Below are 27,082 nucleotides of genomic sequence, written 5' to 3' on the forward strand. Positions count from 1 at the left end.
ACAACATGCGCGAGGCGAGGCGGCGCAGTCGCCGAAACCGAACTATGCCTTCTTTTTTGTTTGAATGTGCGAGGCGAAGCCGAGCAATGTTTCTACGGTTCTACTATGCAAGCGTGAGCAATACTATACAATCTGGGTAGCATCTACATTAGTGTTTTACGCCCCCCCCCCTTGCCTTCAGAATTCGATTTCGTCATATTTTGGCGTTTATTCGGAGACGCTGAGGGTTAGAACGATGCAGTTTTTTCTACATTGGTCTCCTATATTGCTCGTCCACGTTCTAGAATCGACTAGAATCTAGTATCTAGGGCACATGCGCGAGGTGAGGCGGCGCAGTCGCAAAACGCAACTTTCTTATTTATACAGCAATCCGAACGAAATTTTGAAGGTAGGTCCGTCTAATAAAAGCAAACAAATGCATGAGCAAAAAATCGCGTTGATGCGCAAAACGCAACTTTCTTATTTTCGGCGGCATTTATGAGAAATAAACTCACTCTAGCGGAGACTTTTCGCATTTTTACCAGCCTATACAATGAGATTGGCTAAAGAAGAGCTCACCAATATATTGGTCCTTTTTGAGCCAAATCAAATTTTTCCGCTTTTTTGTCTTTTAGAATACGATACACAAATGTCCGTCATCGCACCGATTCGGCGGGGGATGTCAAAACGGCGTTGGTCACGAAACGCCGTAGTCGGATCTATTTTAAGACAATAAGTGCAATTAAATTTTGTTTGTCAATCCAGTTATCGTGGTGATCCTTTTAAAACCGCCACTTTAACTCTAGGTCATTTCATGTACGTCAGTCTTTGAAACCATTTGCTTTCAGAAGAATTACGAAACACGTCTTTCACGGATTTTGGGTGTAATTTGCCACGTATTACATTCGATATTTTAAAAAACATGCAGGTGTACATTATTTGCGGCGGTCCGGGTTTACAGGTTGGTCCTTTGAACCGCATCGTAATCATTTTTCTACCCTTTTCGCGGAAAACAGCGACGGGTAAATCATCGTTTGAGGATATAACGAGTGGATAGCTACTGAGCCGCTTTAACAGTGCAAAAATTGAGGATGCGTGCAAAATAGATTACGAGGTGATTAAAACAATCGGCAACATCGCACGTTATACATATGTGGCTATTGTACCGCTCCGTATTGATTTAGCGCGAGGTTAAATCAGCAACTTATTTACTTAAAGCACCCCACGTATATCTCATTTCCGTGCCTCTGTAATGAACTGCTTGAAACCACAAATTAAAATCGACAAGAGTATAGGAAATAGAATCGAGTAACGAGGGATGCGCGCCCATTTCACTACGAAGCATAATTTCAGGCGCAGAAAAAAGAAAAAGACGGTAACGCTTTCATTACGCGAAATTTATTTCGAATTCGCGTATTCCGTGCAGCGGTACCATGCGCCGCTTAATTATGTGCATGTTACCCTTACATTATTTTATCAATTTTCAAGCTTCGGAAGTAATGCACACCAGTAGCGGCCATTAGGAACTTTAAATTTACATTATTAACCGTCGCTCGTTAAATTTCGCGATAACAAGCGGGAGGTGCCATTTTGTTTTCGTATTGAACTTCCAACGTTGAAGTGCGATTCGGTTGATGAGATTCATCTATTCTCTGCCGACGGCGGTGTTATTTGTTGATAGAAATTAGACAGTTGAAAGCCGCCTTTTAGTAATCGACAGCGTTCTTCACTTATCGATTGGCATTCCTTCATTTAATGAAAGCACTGAGTGAATTGCAGCCGACTTCTTGTTGGCTTACAGACTAAATCCATTTATAGGTTTGTAATTTAATGAGCGACTTTTCCAAATGAAATCGCACGTTGCTTCTAGTGCAGTTTGCACTTAAATATAAGAAATAGCACAAACGTCTATGGTTTTTGCTCGCTTGGATAATAAAAAATTCGAAAGTGGCGCTTGATGAGCGCCAACAGAACTTGCTCTCTCACACTCCGTCCCTCACTTGTTTTTGCCACGATGTATTATAGTAAAAAAAAGCGCGCGCTTACTGCGCCTCTTAACAGTCGTACACGCATTACAACTTGTTAGAAAAGGATGGTAAATCTGCTGTACAATTCATATTATCGGTCTAAAACGTATGTCTTAGCTTTTCTTCTGTCAGAATTTGACAGTTAAAATAGGTAGAGGTGGAGACATCTACCGGTGGGCGATATAACAAAACGCCTGAATATTAAACCACTCGATTTTAAAAATGAGTCATTCCCAAGTACGAGTATATGTGGTTCGTAGTATAGCTCTCGTGTTTTCTGACCTTCAAGGTCAAACGACGGGGTTCATTCCTGAACTCAATGTCACTGAAGGCGGTGCGAGGTTCGTTCCTGAACTGGATGCTACTGAAGGTCGTCGACGTAGGTCACTGAAGATCAAACGTAGACGCGGTTATTCCAATGGCCCTGACGACCGAATGTGAAGGTGAAGGTGAAATAGAGGGTACACAAAATGTATAGCCGATTCAAAAAACAACTAAAGATCAAACGGGTTGTTCTTACCTGAACTACAGCAAAATCAAGGTTTCTGAAAATGTAATTCGATCGTATGGTCAATTCTGTGAACGGGATTTCCTGACGGCAGTGAGACGCCTTGACCGACTCTCACCGCCTTCAGTGACATTGTGTTTAGGAATGAACCTTTAATAGGTTTTTAGTTTGGACAACAACCACGAAGACCTTCAGTGGCATTAGTTCAGGCAATAACCCTACTTAGTTTCGACAAGAACCACGGTGACCTTCCGTGAGATTGAATTTAGACTTCTCGAGACATGGAGCAGAATGTTTTTTTTTTAAAACAGTTGGAGACTGTTCTTAGCCATGCACTTTTGGAAAAGAATGTTAGAATTGTGAGGGAAAAGGGCACTTAGTTAGAAACTGTCGAAGGTCAAAGGGTATCCATTGCTATTGGTGTGGTGTTACGGATGTGACTACACAAAATTACCAATGTCGCTCGGGAAACGACCTTTTCTTTCCCTTTTCACCGAGTTCCTCCCTCCTTAAAAACAAACGATACTCCCTCGACCACTAAAAAAACATGTAACATTTGGCCATGATAGCAGTGATGCCCAGCTCTCAAGGTAGAAGCAGGTACCATGAAGAACAGCACGCCTTTAGCTGTAGAAAAAGAGGACACCGTTGAAAACTAATGGTTGACGGCATTGACTAATGAAATTCACACTATCAAGACTATTGTGACAAAGAAACAGCCCCGTTGTTAGAATTGCGAAAAAATGAGGCATTTTAATCTTCAGTGACCTACGGCTACGACCTGCAGTAGCATCCAGTTCAGGAACCCCACCGCGTTCAGTGACATTGAGTACAGGAATGAAATCCACCGTTTGGCCTTCAACAAGTTTTTAGTTTAGACAACAACCACGATGACCTTCAGTGATATTAGTTCAGACAAGAACCCTAGTTAATTTTGACAAGAACCACGAGGTCCTTCCGTGACATTGAGTTTAGACAAAAACCACGCTTGAAATTTTGAACATTTTCGTTCTCGAGACATAGGACAGATTTTTTTTTTCAAAAATTGAGCATAGTGGGAGGCCGTGCACTTTTGAAGTAGAATGTTTGAATTGTGAGGGAAAAGAGTACGTAGTTAGAAACTGTCAAAGGTCAAAGGGTATGGACTGCTATCGCTGTGGTGTTAACGATGTGACTACACAAAATTGCCAATGTCGCTCGGGAAACGAGTGGAAAGGTAAGGACAAGCAGGCTGAGCCATCAGGATAACTGGAACTACATTTTTCCTTCCCCTTCTCACCGAGTTCCTCTCTCCTTAAAAACAAACGATGCTCCCTTGACCACTAAAAAAACATTTGGCCATGAAAACAGTGAGGCCCGGCTCTCAAGGCAGAAGCAGCTCAAGGTACCATGAAGAACAGCACGCCTTTAGCTGTAGAAAAAGAGGACCCCGTTGAAAACTACTAGTTGACGGCATTGACTGATGAAATTCACACTATCAACGCTATGGTGACAAAGAAACAGCTCCGTTGTTAGAATTGCGAAAAAATGGGCCATTTTGATCTTCAATGACCTACGTCTACGACCTTCAGTAGCATCCGGTTCAGGAACGAACCCCACCGCCTTCAGTGACATTGAGTTCAGGAATGAAACCCACCGTTTGATCGTTTTTAGTTTAGACAACAACCACGATGACCTTCAGTGATATTAGTTCAGGCAAGAACCCTAGCTAGTTTTGGCAAGAGCCACGATGCACTTCCGTGACATTGAGTTTAGACAAAAACCACACTTGAACTTGGAGCTAGCGCAGATTTTAAGGTCCATGTGAGCCAGAACCGGCGTTGTTTACCTACTTTTCGCGAAAATTGTTGGTTCTCGGAACAGAATTTTTTTGAAAAATTGAACACAGTGGCAGACCGTTCTTAGTCTCGCACTTTTGAAGTAGAATGTTTCAATTGTGAGGAAAAAAAGCACGTAGTTACAAACTGTCGAAGGTCAAAGGATTTGCACTGCTATCGGTGCGGTGTTAAGGATGTGACTACACAAAATTGCCAATGTCGCTCGGGAAACAAGCGGAGAGAAAAGGGACCCGTCGACTCCCCGGGGTCTCTGTACCAGCAAGATAACTACACTTTGCCTCCCCCGAGTTCCTCTCTACTCGACTCTTTTGGCTTCGCACTAAAGGTCAACTGTTAAAATTATCGTGATCGGAATGTTCTCATTGAAAATTATCCGTTGCGCCAGCTTGTTTCTTTGAGTGTCCTAAAAGACTTGAAGCAGAGACAAAGAGACGTTGATTGAAGTAAGTGTGGAAAACGTATTACCGAGAATGTAAACTTTTGAGCAAGTTAAGTGACGTATCCTTGCGTCATGCATTGTAGTAAAATGCTCCTTGTTATAATCCAACGATGCTCCCTTGACCGCTGAGAAAAACATGTATAACATTTGGCCATGACACGAGAAAGTAGAGCTTCAGCTGTAGAAAAAGAGGGCATCGTTGAAAACTAATAGTTGATGGCATTGACTGATGAAATGCACGCTGTCAGGTGACAAAGAAACATTGACATTGAATCAGGGAATGAAATCCATCGGTTGACCTTCAATAAGTTTTTAGTTTAGACAACAACCACGATGACCTTCAGTGATATTAGTTCAGGCAAGAACCCTAACCACGATGCACTTCCGTGACATTGAGTTTAGACAAAAACCACGCTTGAACTTGGTGCATGCGCAGATTGTAAGGTCATAGTGGGAGCCCGTGCACTTTTTGAGTAGAATGTTTGAATTGTGAGGGAAAAGAGTACGTAGTTAGAAACTGTCAAAAGTTAAGGGTTTGCATTGCTATTGGTGCGGTATTAACGATGTAACTATACAAATTGCCAGAACCGTTCGGGAAACGAGCGGTTGGTTGAGGACCCCGCCAACTCCACGGAGTCTCTGAGTCCTCACGATAACGGGAACCTTTTCACCATTTTCTGTAGAAAAAGAGGACACCGTTGAAAACTAATAATTGACGGCATTGACTGATGAAATTCATGCTGTGAAGGCTATCAGGCAAGAACCCTACTTAGTTTTGACAAAAACCACGATGATCTGCAGTGACATTAGTTCAGATTATAAAAGACTTGGAATCTGAGGGCGCTATCGAGCCATCTAACTTGGCTTCGCCTGTGGTATTGGTTAAAAATAGGTATGGATCAAGGATAGATTTTGCGTGGAAAATCGTCGCCTCAACGACGTGACTAAAAAAGATACCTATCCACTTCCATGAATTACCGAAAAGCTTGATACGCTATCCGGCCCCAAGTTGTTCTCGGCTTTGGATTTATCAAGCGGTGGAAAGCGAGTGAGAAAGATGTGTATTGTTCCGTGCGAAAGAGAAAGACGCATGTGCTGTTTCCTTAATTTTAATTAAGGGTACTTTTGACTTAATTTTTTAGGCAACCCATTTACAATGTGTTTGTTTACATATCAAAATTGCTAAAAAATGTCGGTAAACAGATGAGCGAAGGTTAATCTTATGTGGGATGCCAATACGACATCCAAGTGGTCATGACACCGTCATAGATGAAAGGCATATAAGCACACCAATTAAAAAAATGGTTCATCAATAACGGAGATAATCGACTTTTTACTTACCCTGTATAACATCCACCTGCGTCTGCCGGGTAAATCTAATTCTATAATCCTTTCTGGTTTCGAATAGTAATGCGGCCCAAAAAGAGTCGATATCCCCTTTAGACCGTAATTGCTCACCCCCCGAATTTTAAGTGTATCGTTAATACAAAATCGATAAAAGTAAGTGAAAAAGAAAATTCCCCATCAACGTTTTATAATGGTGCCCGTTATTTCATCCGAGAGCGGGGCTTCTATTATGATAATGGGTCTCATCATAGCTGTTGAACGTAGCGAGAGTGTTAGTCTGTATAAAGTGCCTTCCCGAAAGCTGATATTTACATCCTAATAACGCTTCGCTACAAGTTGCTTTTTCGCTACTTCAAGACGCCGGTCGGTCGCTACCACCCCCCGAGGGCGAAAATGTAAATTTAATTTCGTAGTTGTCGGAGAGCTTCGCGAGGAGAAGGCCTACAACTGTTTTTTTTTCTTCTCTGTGCGCGCTCGCCGCTCTTCGCTAAAAAAAAGGGCGCAAACAAAACGAGCGTCACTCTCTTAGGGCGAGAATGCATAATTACATTTTACAGCTTAATGAGTGCCGTCGCACTACGCCTACGTCCGACTACGCAAATTGTTTCAGATCATTAAATTACGAGCATTAGCGCTACGTCCATTAACGTTACAACCCTGCAAGACGAAAAAAAAAACGTCGAATGGCACTCACCCCGTATGGCCGCGTCCTGATGGTGGTGACAGTCCGACACGTGACATCCTCTCCTCTGCTGCAAGCTCGGACAGTGTCGTCCGCCATTTTGCGGCTGAATTTGTACGGAACGCGATCGCGACATCATCCCAGGACCGCAATCGGTGTCGCACGTCGACCAGGCGCCCCAAGGCGTCACTTGACAGTCCACCACTGCAAAACAAAAGCGTTACACATCAATACGCAACCCTCATCTCTTCACAGAAGTTTCGCCGTAAGTTTACTAAGTATTAAATCCCTACGTTATTGGTGTAATTATTTTAGTCTTACATGTATCTAACGTCAATAAAGTTATCCTCAGGGGTGCCTTTGTATCTCCCTTCATAGGCACGCATTTGTTCGAATTACATCTTGTAAATGTTTCAGCCGAAAATTAAGGTGGAACTAAACACGCAAACGAAAGAAGTATAACTTAATGGCGCCATCATGTCGTATACGGCCTGAAGCGTACATTATTCTAGAATATTCTCGAAAACCTTTCTTAATCAATCTGTTTATGCATTACTTCCTGTGGCTGATTTAAACAAAGAACAGAAGCGTTACCGGCAAAAATTTAAGTTGACAGGTGGGAAAGGCAAATCCTTCCTGGAGAACTCGCATACGCCCCTAAGGAAATTCACCATAGCTAGCAGTGACAAAAGTAAAAGGGAATTAGTACCAAAAACGACCACACGACAGGTAGTTTTCGTGCATTCGAGGGGAAAGAAATTTAGAATCCAAAAAATATTACGGAGGCGAATATTCCTTCCGAAATTCCCACTGGAACGGGAACAGGAAAAAACGGTACTTTATGTTTTACAATCAAATGAGTGAAGGTGTACTCAGAAAGAAAGGGGAATGTCCAAAGGCGTTATCAAGCTCGCCGGGACTGCTACGTCTTGCTAGTAACCATATCGTCTTCTAGGAAGTACTGATCTCAGCATTGAAAATGAGTAGAGCACATGCAGCAATTCCCTCTACTTCCTGTCAGTCATGTTGTGGCGCCAAATTTGAAACTGTGCGGAAGGTTTGAATCTTTGAATTTCCGGATGTCGGACACTTTGTTTCGGATCAATAAAGCCCTAATTGGTTGACAATTTTGCAATCGTGCTGTGTTGTGATTGGCTGCGCCACTTTAAATATACAGGGTGTAATGATCGTTAAACACAGGTTGTTTGTGGTCGGCCCTTTTGCTTCGCGTTGTCATAATCGCACATTTTAGGGCGATAAATTTGAATTAGCGCGGGAGATTTGCATCTTTGTATTTCCGGATGGCTGCCATTTTGTGTGGATTTTGTTCCTGGGACCAATAGAGCATTAATTAACCCGCCATTATTGCAATCGTGATGAACCGTGACTGGTTGTGCCGTTTTAAATATACAAGGTGTAATGATAGTTATATACGGGGTGTTTGTGATCGGGGAATTTTGTTCCGGTGCAATAGGTTGTTAACTGGTCGGCCATTTTGTTCCTGTATGTCCATATTGAATCATATGTGTCGATATAAATGAAATTAAATATACAGGGTGTAATGATAGTTATACACAGGTTATTTGCGGTTGGCCATTTTGCTTTGCGTTGTCATAGTGGCACATTTTATAGGGATAAATTTGAATTTGTTTGAAATATTTCAATCTTTGAATTCCCGATGTCTGCCATTTTGTGTGTATTTTGTTCCTGGGGCCAATACGGCCCTAATTGACCCGCCATTATTGCAATCGTGATGAACTGTGATTTGTTGTGCCATTTTGAATATACAAAGTGTAATGATAGTTATATACAGAGCGTTTGTGATCGGGGGATTTTGTTTCGGTGCCCATAGGTTGTAAATTAGTCGGCCATTTTGTTCCTGTGCGGCCATATTGAATCATGTGGGTCGATATATTTGAAATTAAATACACACGGTGTATTGATACGTATTCGCAGGTTATTTTCGGTCAGCTATTTTGCTTCGCGGTGTCATGGGACATTTTATGGCGATAAATTTGAATTTGCGCGGGAAATTTGCATTTTTGAATTTCCGGATGGCTGCCATTTTGTGTGGATTTTCTTACTGGGACCAATAGGACCCTAATTGGCCGGCCATTATTGAGATCGTGATGAACTGTTATGGTAGCGCCAATTTAAATATACAGGGTGTAATGATAGTTACATACAGGGTGTTTGTGATCGTGAGATTTTGTTCCGGTACCAATAGGTCGTTAACTGGTCAGCCATTTTGTTGCTATGCGGCCATATTGAATCATGTGGGTCGATATATTTGAAATCAAATATACAGGGTGTAATGATAGTTGTATACAGGGTGTTTGTGATCGGGAGATTTTGTTCCTGTGCCGATAGGTCGTTATCTGGTCGGCCATTTTGTTCCTGTGCGGCCATATTGAATCATGTGGGTATATATTTGAAATTAAATATACAGGGTGTATTGATACGTATTCGCAGGTTATTTGCGGTCATCCATTTTGCTTCGCGGTGTCATGGCACATTTTATGGCGATAAATTTGAATTTCCGGATGCCTGCAATTTTGTGTGGATTTTGTTCCTGGGGCCAATAGGGCAATAATTAACCCGCCATTAATGCAATCGTGATGAACTGTGATTGGTTGCGCCATTTTAAATATACAAGGTGTAATGATAGTTATATACAGGGTGTTTGTGATCGGGAGATTTTGTTCCGGTGCCAATAGGTCGTTAACTGGTCGCCCATTTTGTTCCTGTGCGGTCATATTGAATCATGTGGGTCGATATATTTGAAATTAAATATACAGGGTGTAATGATAGTTACACACAGGTTATTTGAAGTTTGCCATTTTGCTTGGCGGTGTCATAATGACACATTTTATGGCGATCAATTTCAATTTGCGCGGGAGATTTGAATCTTTGAATTTCCGAATGCCTGCCATTTTGTGTGGATTTTGTTTCTGGAGCCAATGGGGCCCTAATTGGCCGGGCATTATTGCAATCGTGATGAACTGTGATTGGTTGTGCCATTTTAAATATACAATGTGTAATAATAGTTATATACGGGGTGTTTGTGATCGGGGGATTTTGTTCCGGTGCCAATAGGTCGTTAACTGGTCGGTCATTTTGTTCCTGTGCGGCCATATTGAATCATGTGTGTCGAGGTATTTGAAATTAAATATACATGGTGTAATGATAGTTATATACAAGGTGTTTGTAATTGGGGAACTTTGTTCCGGTATCCATAGGTCGTTAATCGGGCGGCCATTTTCTTCCTGTGCGGTCATATTGAATCATGTGTGTCGACATATTTGAATTTCAATATACAGGGTGAAATGATAAATATACACGGGGTGTTTGCTCAGGGTGTTATAATGGTGCTAAGTTAGTTTCCGGCCCTATGCGACCATTTGCGCATTGTAAATTTGAAATTTGAGAAAAATACATGCTCCTTTCTCTTAGCTATTATAAGATCTTTGTGTACAAGGAAGTATTTAACCGGGGGATCTGGGGGGTATGGAATACCCCCCCCCCCAGGAAAGAAAACAATACGTGTTCCTTTCTCTATGACTATCATAAGGTCTTTTTCTACTAGGGGGTATTTAACCGGAGGGCCTGGGGAGTATAGAATACCCCCCTCCCCCAGGAAAGAGATAGATATATGTTCCTTTCTCTATACTATCATAAGGTCTTTGTCTACTGGGAGTACTTAAATTAAATAATTTATACACAGATTGTTCGCTCCGCGGTGTCATAATGGCACATTGAATTTGTGTGGGAGATTTGAATCTTTGAATTTCCGGATGCCTGCCATTAATTTTAAATGTGACCTGGGCAATTATGCTATTCATTTCAGTGCGATCGGTGCAATTACGCAAAAGATACTGAAGCCACATAAGTTAATCCATGGCGATTCGTAGGACCCACTCACGACAACAATTTCGTCGAAATAGTAGCACAGCTTCTTTCGTAATGTGGCAATTAATTTCAACAATGTCACGTGCGATTACGCGGCAGATAAGATCTTCCGTATACTGTGATTATATTAATTCGCTTTTCAACTTTCGTTTGAAAATTCCACGTTCAACTTATCTAGGTTCGCCTTGAAGGTTCGGCGAAGAATCCCATTCTCCCACCCAATTTTTCCTAATATACTCGCCTAGTTACACGGTTACCTTTTTTATACTTGCAAAGGTATTACAGAAGAACCGTCTCTCCTCTGCTTATCTGAAAGCGCTTCATTCTGTCGCATTTTAGTTTAGTTCTCGTTCGCTATCTTTCTAAACTTAAAGCGGACTCCTGTTACATGCAAGTCAATAGCTGTTAAAAGCCGTGCTTTGAAAAGTGCTCGAAAGCTTTTGTGGTCTCTTAAGAATCTTTAAAGATTTCTATGGGACTCTCAAATCGCAAATCGTATCCAAAAGTTTGTAAAGACCATCTCTTCAAAAGTTTTCTTTTCTTAAGAGCCGAGCCTTGAAGAGCTTTTTGGTGATTCTTTGAGAGTATTTGAGAACCTGAGGTCTTCAAGGGTAGAGGGTATAATTCAAGCTTCGATCTTTAAAATGGAATTTAGAGTTTCAAAATTCTTCACACGCTTTGAAGAGCCTTTGATAACCTTGGCTAATTCTAATTTTGTATGTGTCTCTAATGGCCCTTAAGACCCTTTAAAATTTCAGGAAACTTTAAGAATCTTTAAGAACCGATCCTTTAAAGGTGCTTATTAATCATTATATTTAAGAGTCTTCATTTCTCCAAGATTATCTCCTCTGTTAAGGCGAATCTTTAAAAAGGCTCCCTCCAAGAAAAATAGAAAACTGGATCGCTTGTACGACGAGATGGTTAAACTATGACTTACTGTCGTATAAAATCACCTCTCGTAGCTTACAAACCTTTAGGATAATGAAGCTTTTACTTACCTCGACCGCGTTCAAACTCTCGCAGAAATAAGTGCAGTGAAAACTAAGTCTGACACTTGCAGGTATCTTGCACATGATCAAATCCACCTATGACAAGTACCAACGTCTGTTGAACAGCAACACCCACGCCTACGCTCGGAGTGAAAGTCAGATCTCTTAGTCCATGACCCTGACGACGGCGTACATTCATCACCTCATCTTGGAAACCATGTGTAAACGCATTGCGGATACGCCAGAAGGCTTCCTTCAAGTGCGACCAATGTGCATGTGTCAATCCACTGCACCTCCAAACGGTTCAAGGTCGCTCGCGACATGGTGGTGACTTTGGAAAGTAGGTCAAGGTGAAATTAAAATGTCGCGTGCCACGTGATATGGTCGTTAACCTTTAGACCTCTATTTAGTTTTTTAGTCACCTTCAAATGACATTGACACTAGAAAATCGCCTTATAAGAGTTGGAGTTGAGTTAGGGTCGGCCCTATATGGCTCACAAAAAATGGAATATTTCCCCAGAAAATAAAATATAACACCACAAAAAAGGAATCACTGACCTTGAAAATGAAACATGACTCCAAAAAAATGGTGTATTACATTTTGAACGGCGATCAGACCTTTGGATTTTGAACAACGAGCGACCTTTGGACTTTGAACTGCGAGCAACCTTTTAACTTTCTTTATACTTTAAATTTCGAAGAACATCACATTGTTAACCTGTACAGACCACTATTTAGTTCTTAAAGTCTTCGTCGAGGGGAGAGCGGTAACCGAATTTAGACTCACGGAGTTAAGTTAGGATATCCTTATAATGATAATCATACAAATATTTTCAAGGCCATTCATTTTCCGGGGTAACCAGGCGAGGTCTACTTCTCACTTCACCCTTACCTATTTTCCAAGGCCACAGCCACGTAGCACGCAACTTTCGAACTTCACCTTGACCTACTTTCCACAGTCACCACCAGGTGACCAGAGACCTTGAATTGAGCGCCAGGTTTGCCCCTGCCACACTCCCCTATTACGTGTTGTAAAATATACAGGGTGCACATTGTTGAGTAAATTAGCCAGTATTTGCGTGTGAAAGCTTGGAGGAGACAGTTTGGCGCGTCATAAGAAAATATTAATGAGATTACGTGACCGTTTTGGCGATTCAGGTCTGCTATTATTACGCAGTGTTAGAACCGAGGAGTCGGTGTGAATTTTCCGCTGCTGATTTTCTAAAGATCAGTTTGAATCAAATGAATCCTTGAGTCTGAACTCCCGCATTTAAACTTTACTTAACTTCGCTCGAAATTCCTTCGAAAATAATACCACGTTCTTGATTAATTATTAGAGTCTCACACCAAAATATAAAACCACCCGGCGCTAAATTACAGGTAGTTAATTTCTGTGCACGCGATTTTTGGATTATTAAGAAAAAAAATTAAACTGTCGACCGCCTGTGTGCGGAGTGTTATGTCCAATTAGGCTTTCTTTCTTTCAAGGATTTTGTTTTAATTCTTTCATGTGTTTCGCAATAAATTTTTGTCTGTGTCAATCGATTAACTGTGTGTTTATTCGAATCCAAAGTGCGACACAGATGGAGTTTTCAGGTCAGATTTCTCTATTTGTGCCCGAGATTTATTTCAGGCGTTCATCAAAATTCTTTGAATTTTCGGAAGTTGATCGAGGTCACAGAGTCTCTCAAATTGAGAAATTTTTGAGTCGATATCAATAATTGTGAGGGAACGAGAAACAGCCAAAGCGGAGCAGGGGGGAGTCGTGTACTGGAATATTATTATACGCCCGTTGATTCCTATAAAGCAGCACATGTAAGCAACCTCCTTATTTCAAATTGACGCCATATTGGATTTTTATGTCGCTCTGTAGAGAAAAAAAATTATAAAACCAGTGATACTAAACACTTATTGTATTTCATTTGGGAATCAACCTTGCATTTTTGCCTTGAAGTTTACAATGTATTTCTTATGGCAATAATTCCATGGCTGGTTGTGATTGAAACCAAATTCGTTCGTTTATTATTTCGCATAGTCACCATCGACACGGCCATGGAATTATTGCCATAGGAAATACATTGTAAACTTCAAGGCAAAAATGCAAGGTTGATTCCCAAATGAAATACAATAAGTGTTTAGTATCACTCTATCGAGTAACGAAAAAATCCAATATGGCGTCCATTTAAAGTAAGAAAGTTGATGTCAATATCTCGAAAAACGCCATTTTTTTAAAATCGCGCTGTTGAATTTACATCAATGAAGGTCATTACTGGCTACGCAATACGCATGCAATTTTTTCCAATGGTTTCTACGACTGGTCGACTTAACTTGCTGGGATGGGACACCCTGTATATGAGAATATTTTAATTTGTAATTGCAAATCTTGTGGGTTTTTTTTACAAATAAACAGAGTTGGTTTGTTTCACTTGGATTTATATTTCCATATTTGGTTTTCCTCTTAGACATTTTGTTAAATAATTTACACAATTTTCTAGAAATATACACATCTGGTAGAATTTGCGTTATTTAAAAAAGATTACATCTGGTCGGTGCGATAAGTTTTATTGTTAGGCGAAATTTAATTAACGCACGTGTTTCTTCGAGATGCAGGTGTTTTAAAGAATTGCGCGTTTTATGTTGGAGAAGTTCCGTCCTGATTGGCGAATTATTAGGAAATTTTTTGAAGAAAGATTATTTTATGGTGGAGGTGGTGTTTCCTTAAATGGCGGAGAGAACGAGGCTGCTAGTTTTGCGACGGTTGAAGAGCGTGTACATTTTTTACGCTAAATTTTGGGCAGTCAGCCCTATTTGTTTAGTTGAAGCCGCAGTTCGTCATTTATATAATAAATTGTTTTTGTTTCCCATGCAATTGTGTGTACGAGATTTTTGGATTATTAAGAAAAAAAAATTTAAATTGTCGACCGCCTGTGTGCGGAGTATTATGTCCAATAGGCTTTCTCTCAAGGATTTTGTTTTAATTCCTTCATGTGTTTCGGAATACATGTTTGTCTGTGTCAATCGATTAATTGTGTGTTTATTCGAATCCAAAGTGCGACACAGATAGAGTTTTCATGTCAGATTTTTCTATTTGTGGCCGAGATTTATTTCAGGTGTTCATCAAAATTCTTCGGAATTTTCGGAAGTTGATCGATGCCACCGAGTCTCTCAAATTGAGAAATTTTTGAATCGATATTAATAATTGTGATAATTGTAAGAGAACGAGATAGAAGAAACAGCCAAAGCGGAGCAGGGAGGAGTCGTGCCCGTTGATTCCTATAAAGCAGGACATGCACAATTGCACACGTGTATACAGTTAATAAATACAGGGTGTCTTAAACTGAGTAGAAGAACATGGCTATCTTTGTTATTATGATACTTACAAATTCGGTTAAATTGGTATTTTTTTATGCTGATGGATATTCCGATATTGCGATATTTTGAAAAAATATATCGTTCGTAGATAATTGGAAAAAAGTGAAAATCTCCATTTTTTAAAACTTTCAAATAAAAATTGCACGATACGATGTATCCCATCAATTCACGTAGAAAAAAAAGTTTTCAAAATGGTGGTTTTCGAGATATTGACAACTTCCGCATTTTAAATGGACGCCATATGCCATTTATGTCACTCTGTAGAGAAAAAAATTATAAAACCAGTGGTCCTAAACACTTAAGTATTTCATTTGGGAATCAACCTTGCATTTTTGCCCGAAGTTTACAATGTATATCTTATGGCAATAATTCCATGACTGGTTGTGATTGGAACCGTTTATTGTCTTGCATAGTCACCATCGACACAGCCATGGAATTATTGCCATAGGAAATACATTGTAAACTTCGAGGCAAAAATGCAAGGTTAATTCCCAAATGAAAATAAATCACTCTATCGAGTAACGTAAAAATCCAATATGGCGTCCATTTAAAGTAAGAAAGCTGATATCTCGAAAAACGCCATTTTGAAAAACATTTTTTCTACGCCCATTGAATTTATCCCATCGGGTCTTGTAACTTTTATTTAAAACTTTTTTCGATAGCTCTCTTTGTTACTAAAATATTTGATCTTTTTGAAAATGGAGATTTTTACTTTTTTTAAATATATCTACGAAAAGATTTATTTTTTCAAAATATCGCAGCGGAATATCCACCAGCATCAAAAACTGCACAACGTTGCCAATTTAACCGAATCTGTAAGTATAATAATAACAAAGATAGCCATGTTATCTTACTCAATTTAGGACACCCTGTATATGTACCGGGTGACCCAATAAGACTGTTCCTCGGCCATATCTCGAGAACCGTTCGTCGTATGACTTAGGGGTAAAAAATTATTGGGTAAGTCGGTCATGAAGAATCGCCCGTAGATGTTCAATGTCAAAGCGAAGACTTCCACGGCCGGGCGACTTCCGGGAAAGGACGGTGTCAATGTTGAACGTGTAGAATTCGCCTAGAGCAGATCGGGGTATGTTGGCGTTAGAAATCTTCCAATACGATCACCGTCTACGCAGATAAGAGCAACCGGTCATACTAGATGAGTCCCAGTACGTTGGCAAGGTCCAAGATCTTCTTAAAGAGGATACTTACGTTGTCATTCGGTATGCTAGAGGGGGTTGCGTGTTACGTTCCGAAAATGGGTTCCGTTTCAGAACTTCTAACGGGCGAGATTCGAATAGCGAGAGAAGTGGAAGAGCGATCGTTCTAAGGCGATTTTCTTGAGCAAGCACGCTAATTATTATTATTCTTCATTTATTTCAAGTAAAAATGAAAGATTTTTGTTTAATTTCAAGAGCGACCACGTATAAATACCGGTGTGTGAAAAAAATTGATTTCCGGACGACATTTTTAGTGGAGTGAGTGAAATCAATCCGGATGGTAGTAAAGAACTAGCAGTTTAACTTCGGGTAAACACATTATTAAGTAGCGGACACTCCTAAATCTCGCGATGAAGAAAAACTTTCGATTCTAAGCAAGGCCTTTTTTTTACGAGTGGTAAAATATATGTGAAGGAACATTTTCGAGTCGGCGACTCGCTTTTCAGATAAAAAATGGAACGAGAAGCTTTTTACGGATCGCTAACAGTAACGGCTGGTTAAAATCAGGTTTTCTTGTCGGTACATTTTTATAGTTATTATTTTGTTGTAACCTGGGACAATCACGCCGTTTAGCCGAAAATGAGAGACATATTCTATCAGGGGAGCCTTTACAGGCAGCACTTAGGCTCATCAAAGGCCCATTGTGCTAACCCCCTCTCTAAACAACCAAAGCTTAGAGCCCGTTCCCTTCAATGAAGGATAAGACCCTGTTTAGCCTTAGTTTCCTCACCTCCCTCGGTTCCAAGTAACTGTCACCGAGGAGTTTATGTCTGTCCCTGATCAGAGCGTCACAGTAACAGACTACATGCTCGGTAGTTTCCTCTGCCTCACCACAAAACCTGCACGCAGGGTCTTCCACAAGCCCAATATTGTGCAGGTGATAGTTGACCATCCAGTGTCCCGTGAAGACACCGACGATCTTCCTAATCTGACTTCTGTTTAGGTTTAGAAGCTTAGAAGACTCAGATTTGCCAAGAGGCCCTGTTAAAAAGGTCTTGGACTGTCTGAGTCCAGCTGCCTGTTGCCATTGAGCCTGGAATTGACTGGTCGCCCAGTTCTTAATCCTGACCCTGACAACTGAGGGAGCAATTCCAAGGGTGGGCTCAGGCCCGACAAGGACCCCACTACTGCCTTCGCGAGCCAACTCGTCCGCCCTTTCGTTGCCCCCTATTCCAGAGTGCCCCGGCACCCATATCAAGCTTACCCTATTAGACTCACCTAATCTATCTAGGGTTCGCCTACAGTCAAGCATCGTATTCGAGCGGACCCTGTCAGCTGACAGAGCCTTTAACGCCGCCTGACTATCACTACATATGTATATATGCTGGTTACGATAACCTCTACGGAGGTTTTCTTGCGCACAGGTCGTGATGGCTAGCACCTCTGCCTGAAACACAGTACTGTGCTGGCCAAGGGAGAGGCTGATGCCTACTCTCGGCCGGTCACCGTGTATACCCATGCCCGTTCCCTTTTCCGTTAGGGACCCATCGGTAAACCACACGAGCCCCTCAGGTTTGAGGAACGGACGATCTGGGTTCAGCCACTGCTCCCTGTTCGGGAGAATGACTTTATACCTCTTCGGTTCAAGTAGGGTAGCTCGAATCACGTCCCTTCTTGCGAGGAAGGGGTCGGACCTAAGAGTTTCCTCCCAGATCCGCCCGTGTCCGAAACTGCCTCTATCCTTCCACTCACCCCAATGATTTAGTCTTATGGAAGCCCTCCGGGCCTCGGCCTCTACCGATAAGTGTAGAGGTTCAAGTCCCAGAAGAGCCTCCACAGCCAACGTTGGCGTGGTTTTCATGGCTCCAGTGATTCCCAAACAAGCGAGTCGCTGTACCTTACTCAGCTGCTTCTTGTATGTTACCCTGCGCGTTGCAGGCCACCATACAAGTGCGCCGTACAATATTATCGGCCTTATCACCGAAGTGTAAAGCCAATATACTAGTCGAGGATTTAATCCCCATGTGCAGCCGAAAGCTCTCCTGCATGCCCATAGACATGCAGTGGCCTTCTTGCTAATTCGCTCAATGTGCCCTTTCCAGGACAGACGGGAGTCTATAGTGACCCCCAAATATTTAACTGACCTGGTCAGACACAATTGGCGTCCTCGAAGGATGAGACCGTCAAGGTCCACATTCCGTCTCCTCGTAAATGGAACAATTTCGGTCTTTTCCGGGTTGACAGAGAGACCGTGGCTACTGCACCATCTATCCACCTGTCCAAGAGCCCTCTGCATGAGCTCTTTTACGGTGCTCGGAAACTTCCCCACAATGACAATTGCGAGGTCGTCTGCGTATCCCTGTGTATACGCTCCATCCTCGTTTAGTGTACGAAGGAGCCCGTCTATCACCAGGCACCACAGTAGTGGAGACAGTACTCCACCCTGCGGACATCCTCTAGTGACCGATGAGCTCATCTCCGTAGTTCCGATCGAGGTTATGATGACCCTGCCTCCAAGCATGGCCCGGATCCATCTTACGATTGACCCGTCAATGCCAAAGCTTTCAGCAGCCTCACTAATGGAATCGAACGTGGTGTTGTTAAACGCACCTTCGATGTCCAAAAAGGCTCCCAGAGCTACCCCTCCAGCAGACATTCCCCTCTCCAGTCTACACACGAGACTGTGAAGAGCCGTCTCCGTGGACATGCCAGCTCTGTAAGCGTGTTGAAACGGGTGTAGTGGTCTAAGGACCAGCGCCCCGTTTCTTATGTATGCATCCACCAGTTTTTCTACCGCTTTTAAAAGAAACGATGATAGACTGATGGGCCTATAATCCTTTGCTGTGTCGTACTTAGTACGACCCGGCTTAGGTAAATACACAACTCTGACCCTTCTCCAGCTTATGGGGACGTACCCCAAAGCCACAGAGGCCCTAAAGAGGTGCAACAAGTGCAGAAGTAATGGTTCCAGGCCCTTTTGCAAAAGAGCCGGAAATATCCCATCAGGTCCTGCGCTCTTAAATGGGCTAAACGTATTGATAGCCCATCTCAGGGATCCCTCGGTAACAACCCCGGCAGCTACTCTCCAGTCGATCGGCCTTGCACCGACCCGGGTAGCACCTTCTGGCGGTTCCGAAGTTACATAGTCTCCAGAGCCTGGAAAGTGTGTTTCCAGGAGACATGTGAGGGCCTCACCCGCGTTAGATGTAAATCTGCCGCATGGAAGCCTCAGCGTCCCCACTTTTTGCCCTGGATCTTTCAAAAGGATCTTACGAAGTTTTTGAACTTCGGGAAGCCCTTCCATGTTGCCACAGAAAGTCCTCCACGATCCCCGTTTAGACCGTCGAATGTGGTCTTTATACCTGCGCTGTGCGAGTTTGTGATCCTCCCAGTCCGCAGGTAACTTAGTACGCATGGCCCTGTTAAAGAGCCTTCGAACCTCTTTACGAACTTTTTCAAGGTCCGAGTTCCACCAAGGTGTTCTCTTCATTCCCCGAACAGTTCGCAGCTTGCAGCTGTCTTCAAACGACGCCGTTATAGCGTCGCTTATCATCGCCTCTTCCACCTGCCCTGCTTTCCGGCAGAGCAAAGGTGGTTTATCCAACCGTTCTGTCAGTTTTTCAACATAGCAGTCCCAGTTGGTGGATCGGGGATTCCGAAACCTACAGGGCCCACCATTGAATGACAGGTTTAGTTGGAAAAGAATGTGCCTGTGATCCGAAAGAGACGGTTCATCAGACACTCTCCAGTTTGAGATCATGTGAGCTATAGAGAAAGAGCCCAACGTTAGATCAATGACCTCCTGCCTCCGCGACGTAACGAAGGTGGGGGTTTCTCCCTGATTTAAAACATTCAAATCAGTTGTCTGCAAGTACTCCAGAATGTGTTCGCCCCTCGAGTTCGTGTCCGTGCTGCCCCACACAACGTGATGTGCATTTGCATCACAGCCAACCACAAGAGGGAGCCTTTCACTCCGACAGTGCTCTATCAACTCAGCTAGCTCCCTGGGAGGTGGAGCTTCTTCCGAGTCATATGGTAGATACGCTGAGCAGACTACTAATTGCCTGCTCCGTCCCTTTCCATCTTTCAGCTGAAGTCTTAGAGCCACAAGATCCCTAAAACAGAAATCAGCCATTAAATAAGACTCGATGCGTCTGTCGACATATATGCAAGTCCTGGTACTCAGTTGACTGTCCCTCTTATAATAAAGTGAGCCCTCAACCTGACTTAAGCCTCTTACTCGTCCCTTGTAAACCCAAGGTTCTTGTATGAGGCAAACGCCTGTCTGCTTTACAGAAAGTTGGCGGCCTATTAAGCAGGTCGCCCCCTTACTGTGTTGCAAATTGCTCTGTAAGAAGGTTACCTTGTCCATCACCGATGTACTTAGGCTCCCTCCTCCTCTAAAGATGCCGACGGCTCTGACCCCATCTCGGAGCCAAGGACCGCCACACGAGCCAACAGCTCGTCGACATCTTGTTCGACCTGCGAGGGCGCCAGTTCTAATTCCAACGCCTCGAGGTCTCCACCTAAGGGTTGGACCCCCTCCATTGCAGCGGAACTGGGTCCCGCTGCTCCGGCGGAGCCCTCTCCCTTTGCTTGAGAGACATAATCGAGATGTTGTTTGCTTCTGATTCCTGGTGCTCTCAGACGTGTATTTCCGTCAAAAGGATCATGGGGAAGGAATCTCTAAGATTATTAAGAGGGTACACCTTTCGTTCAGTCCGACCCTGATTGGTAATTAATTAAAATGCGCGCCGTAATTGCGCCCTTATAAGCTGTTTATATATAAATAAAAGAGACATTTGCAAATCTAATTTACGGCTTAATTTCTAGAAGGAATGATCCGTACAACATTAATTAACGTCGTCGTCGTCCCGCACACAAAAAAAGGCGACATCAAATTAAGGAGTGCGCCCGTTCACTTCGTTAAATTGATGGTTATTGTGCGCGCCCATTTGTGAGGGCTAATAACCGATAATTTCGGATGTAAATTTCCTCGATTTGTAGCACGTGCTGTACGTCTGTTGTGACGGATCAAGCAGGTCGTAAGGGACAAGTTTAAAAATTAAATTGGGACATAATAGGGGTTGAAAGTGTCTTCTATCCGCGCGACCTTTCCCAGATTGCGGAGTTGCGATTTCGGTTAACGAACGGTTTGATTTACGAATACAATACGGGGATTTTCGATTTACTAGGACTCCCTCCCGCTTCCGGATGGTGTATTATAAGTTTTCCCTTTCGTATAATGTCCGTAATTAAAACTAGGAAGTCGAGTAATTATTAAACAATTGGGTGAGCGACGCGTTTATATACGAGCGCGCGTAAATTAAAATCGATCCCTAGGTGAGTGCAAATTAGGTGGCCGCAGGCAAATTTTTAAGGTTATGTCTTTAAATTGAGAGTAAATTTAATAATCTCCGCGCACACAAAAAAGTGGAGCGGATCTTCGGGGAATACAAATAGGCGGCGGTTTTTTTCCCTTTTCCGTACACGTTTCTTTTATTAGTAGCTACGAACGCTTGACATCTCTCTGCGATATCTAACCTCACTCTCAACATTAATTTCTTTTTTATGTCGTTCCATTGCGATGTGTTCAATTTACGTCAACTAAATCAATCATTTCTCGCTCCACATATCCCAAAATGTCTAAAGGAGTACTCACCTCCGTCTCCCCCAGTCGATATAGATTAGCATTATTCACTGTCTTGAAATGGGCAAAGAAAAAATTCAGCTTAATTACCCCGCCGGAAGGTAATACACGTTAGCAAATGACCAAAAGCGTCACGCGACCGGAAAGCTTTTCTAAAGAAGTCCTTCGAAAGGTGATTGTAGGGCTGGTAATCACTTTTTGAAGAAAATGTAAATCTTGCAGACCAGCGGCTTTACAATGAGAGCACCTTACTTAGTAGGAGTCTTGCCTTTCTTTAAAGTCAAAGGTAATTTTTCCACCATCAAAGAGCCAATATTACATCTGTAATTACAGCGCACCCAGTCTCATCTAAATCGAGGTGCAAGTTCCGAAGTCTCATCGTTTGGTGTTTGTGTGTTTGTGGGTCAGTTATAGCATAGAATAAATACAATAAGAGTTCCAGACGCTTATTAATTTGTGGTCACCTTTCACACACCTCATAAGTAGCGCCCTCTGTTATCTAAGACAGATCATTAAATTGGCTAGTAGAATTATCGCGCTTTACGAATTCATTTATAATGTCTGACCTTCAACTAATATATTTACGTACATTAAACAAAACAAAGAATTTTTCAATTTTCCTTAATGCAGAAGAAGATCGGAAAATAATTAAAAAATCACCACGTTCAATGTGTCCTCAAATTTTGCTCATTTTCTTAAACGATTTCGTAAGATTTCATGCAATTTCAACGAGATTTCAAGCATTTCAAGTGAGTTCAAGAGATTTCAGGAGATTTTGAGAGATTATAAGCGATTTCAAGAGAATTCAAGAAATTTTAACAAATTTCAAAAGATTTCAGGCGAGCAATCAAGATTTTATGAGACTTCACCAGATTTCAAGAGATTTGAGATTTCAAGGGATTTCAAGAGATCTCAAGCGATTGCAACAGATTTTAAAAGATTTCAAGATATTTCAAGCGATTTCCAAAGATTTCAAGAGATTGCAACAGATTTTAAAAGATTTCAAGATATTTTAAGCGATTTTCAAAAATTTCAAAATATTTCAACAAATTTTAGAAGATTGTAAGATATTTCAAGATATTTCAAGAGATTTCCAAAGATTTCAAGAGATTGCAACAGATTTTAAAAGATTTTAAGAGATTTCAAGATATTTCGAACGATTTTCAAAAATTTCAAGAGATTTCAACAGATTTTAAAAGATTGTAAGATATTTCAAGATATTTCAAGAGATTTCCAAAGATTTCAAGAGATTGCGACAGATTTTAAGATATTTCAAGCGATTTTCAAAAATTTCAAGAGATTTCAGCAAATTTTAAAAGATTGTAAGATATTTCAAGAGATTTCCAAAGATTTCAAGATATTGCAACAGATTTTAAAAGATTTTAAGAAATTTCAAGATATTTCAAGCGATTTTCAAAAATTTCAAGAGATTTCAGCAAATTTTAAAAGATTGTAAGATATTTCAAGATATTTCCAAAGATTTCAACAATTCCAAGAGATTTCCAGAGATTTAAGATTTCAAGGAATTTCAAGAGATCTCAAGCGATTGCAACAAAGATTTTAAGAAGATTTCAAGATATTTCAAGCGATTTTCCAAAGATTTCAAGAGATTTCAAGTTCAAGAGATTTCAAGAAATTCCAAGAAGTTCAAGAGCTTTCAAAAGAATTCAAGAGATTTCAAGAGGTTCAAGAGCTTTGAAGAGATTTCAACGAGATTTAAAGTTTTCAAGAGATTTGAAGACATTTCAAGCGAACAATCAAGAGATTTTATGGGAGTTTACGAGATTTCAAGCGAGTTCAAGAGATTTCAGGAGATTTCAAGCGAGCAATCAAGATATTTCATGAGACTTCACGAGATATCAGAAGATTTTGAAAGATTTTAAGCGATTTCAAGAGAGTTCAAGAAATTTCAAGAAACTTTAACAGATTTCAAAAGATTTCAGGCGGGCAATCAAGAGATTTCAAAATCAAAGATTTTTCTAGAGATTTCCAGAGATTTCAAGATTTTCCAAAAGATTTCAAGAGATATCAAGAGATTTCAACCAATTGCAAAAGATTTCCAGAGATTTCAAGACATTTCTAAAGATTTGAGATTTCAAGATATTTCAAGCGATTTCCAAAAATTTCCAAAGATTTCAACAAATTTTAAGAGATGTCAAGATCAAGAGATATCTAGAGATTTCAACAGATTTGAGATTTTAAGGGATTTCGAGCGATTTCCAAAGATTTCAGGAGATTTCCAAAGATTTCGAGAGATTTCAAGATCAAGAGATTTTTCTAGAGATTTCCAGAGATTTCAATATTTTTCTAGAGATTTGATATACCAAGCGATTTCCACAGATTTCAAGATTTTTCAAGAGATTTCCAAAGATTTCAAGAGATTTCCAAAGATTTCAAGGGATTTCCAAAGATTTCAAGATATTTCAAGCGATTTCAACAAATTTTAAGAGATTTCAAGATCAAGAGCTTTCAAGAGATTTCTAGATTTCTAGAGATTTGAGATTTCAAGCGATTTCCAAAGATTTCAAGAGATTTCCTTCTGCTCTTCTTGCGCTTCTTGATCTTCTAGCTTTCCTTTCTCTTCTCGGTTTTCTCGCTCTTCCCTTTTCCTTTCGCTTTCCCTTTCTCTTTCTGTTTCTCTTTCTCGTTCTCGTTCTTCCCGTTCTTGTTTTGCCTGTTATTCCTGTTCCTTCTGCTCCTCCTGCTCCTCTTGCTACTCCTACTCGTCCCTGCTCTTCTTGCGCTTCTTGCTCTTGGCCCTCTTGCTCTTCTCGTTCTCGTCCCTGTTTTTCCTGTTCGTCCTGCTCCTCCTGCTCTTCCTTACTCTTCTTGCGCTTCTTGATCTTCTCGCTCTTCTCGTTCTATTTCTCGTTCTCGTTCTTCCTGTTATTTATGTTTTTCTTGTTCTTCCGGCTCCTACTGCTCCTCCTGATCCTACTGATCTTCCTGCACTTCGTGCTCTTCTTGTTCCTGTTGCGCCTCTTGCTCATCCTGTTCATCTTGCTCATGTTGCTCCACCTGCTCGTTCTCGCCTTCGTTCTCGTTCTTCTTTTTCTGTTCTTCTTGTTTTTCCTGTTATTCTTGCTCCTCCTGGTCCTTCCGCTCCTCTTGCTCATCCTGATCTTGCATTATCTGCTCTTCTTGCTCCTCTTGTACCTCCTGCTGTTCTTGCTCTTGATCTTGTTCTTGCTCTTGCTCTTGTTCTTGTTCTTGCTTTTGTTCTTGTTTAACAAAAGCAATCGCTTGCTTCTTATTTTTTGCGTGATTTTATAAAAGTTGTTCTCACTTGATACAAAAATAATTGCAGAACTTATAATTCTACCCCTATTTTTGGAGGGTAGATTCCCCCTCCGAATTTTCAATCTCTGCCTTGGTAGAACTGTCTTATTTTTTCATGATTTTTTAGCGCATTTTGTTAAGAATTGAAGAAAAATGTGCTACTGTTTGCGTTTTGTCCGTCCATCCGTCCGTCTGTCCGTCTGCTTGCGATTTTGAACTACTTTTAGGCGAATGGTCCTAGATTCCTGGAATTTTTTGCAAAATGTAGCGTATACCTTGAAGGTGTGCCACCAATTTCGCCCGTTTCAATGCATTTTGGGGGGGGGGGGGGGGGGCTAAACACACGTTCTACCCTTCATGGTATTCTAATGAAAGGTCTCACCGAAACGGATTGGTGCAAATTATAACTTTCCTGCGTGACTTCCCTTCGAGATCAGTAGGTCGGGGGAGGAGGGAGGAGGAGAAATTAATTTTATCTTTCATGGAATTCCAATTAAAGGTCTCAACAAAAGGAACTGTTTTCTACCAACTACCGCCCTACTTTTCGACTCCTTATCAAAAGATAAAAAAATAAAAAAAATAAAAAAAGGGTGCTGATGGGGGGGGGGGGGGGGGGAACTGATTTTATCCTTCATGGTACTCAAATGAAAGGTCTCAATGAAAGGAATTCATTTCTACCAACCATAGCCTTCTCGACTCAACCACGCTCAAAGTGAAAAGAGATGCCGACAGTGTAATCCAATAAGTACAATTTTACTGGATCTAGTGCGACGCACGTTAATTTCATGGAATTATTACTAACTACCGTCGAGTTTCGGGTTCGTTAGGAAGCAAACGGAAGCGCATTCATTAATGCAACTCCGACGTTTTCAAAGGAAATGCAAACGCGTAAAGTGACACCTACAGTCTCAATCGAGAGATAGTTGCACTTTGCGAAAAGTCGCGAAACGAGCAAACAAAAAACAAATCCACGGTGATTTTTGGTCGGGACGGCTCAATTTGCGGCCAGATTTAACGCCTTTGCGCGAGACGTAATTGAAACAAGGAATTGGATTTTGCGACTTCACAGCTGTCGTTGGGTAATTCGTAAATTGGGCGACGGATGAAGTGCCTAAACGCGAAGGGTGACATCGCCGAAGGTAAAGAAACTTTTTGCAAAGTTGGGTCGATACCTAACCCCCCCAAAAAAAAAACTTCCACAACTCGTAGCGGAAAAGTCTTCATATCAAAAAGTAGAGAAGATTCCAATAAAAAAAAAACTTTTACGGAGATTAAATCGAACATATTTATCCACCTACGCTGTCGGCGACGTTTTACTTGTTTTTACAAGTGAGTGACAGACGGTCGGGACGGATCGATACTTTGGGAATGAATTCGGATTGTAAAAGCGCCCTATAATTATTGCGAATTTCGTAAGTCAATCAATTTTCAATTATTCATTGCAACCAAAAAGCACAACCAGCATGCGGGAACACGCCATATTTTATGCATTCCCCCTTGTAATAGGTACACATGTTGGTTCGCATGGTACACAAAAAAACGCCACGTGTAGTGGATCTCTCAAAATTATTTATTTACAATTCAGGGAATATTGGACGACCACAAAAATGACCATCGGCGTAGGACAATCGTCGTTTTTATTGTGAAAATAGTAAGTATATCGTGTTATAAGAATAAATTGTGTTTAGTATGAATCTTAACATCGACGCCGACGTGATAATAGGATTTTTCTCTCGATAGACAAGAGCGTTTCATCTGTACGCAAGTAGGGCATACAGCTAACAAATGTACTAACATTACATCCCCTGAAATGAATAGACTATCATGTACCCAGTAAACAGTCAACGCCCCAAGTATTTATTTTTTGCTTTTTTTATGAAGTTAGAACTTCGAAACTTTTTAGGGT

General features: G+C 41.4%; 1 protein-coding gene across 1 annotated transcript in view; it reads right to left on the minus strand.

Annotated features, from left to right (window-relative positions):
- LOC116162013 (somatomedin-B and thrombospondin type-1 domain-containing protein) overlaps positions 1-27,082 on the minus strand; it is a 151,345-nt gene that overhangs the window by 64,778 nt on the left and 59,485 nt on the right. Inside the window, exon 2 of the mRNA XM_031475523.1 lies at positions 6,833-7,024. Coding sequence (XP_031331383.1) covers positions 6,833-7,024 — 192 coding nt within the window. The remainder of the gene's footprint in view (positions 1-6,832; positions 7,025-27,082) is intronic.

The sequence above is a fragment of the Photinus pyralis genome, unplaced genomic scaffold, assembly GCF_008802855.1.
Source record: "Photinus pyralis isolate 1611_PpyrPB1 unplaced genomic scaffold, Ppyr1.3 Ppyr1.4_LG10, whole genome shotgun sequence".
Taxonomy (NCBI): Eukaryota; Metazoa; Arthropoda; class Insecta; order Coleoptera; family Lampyridae; genus Photinus; species Photinus pyralis.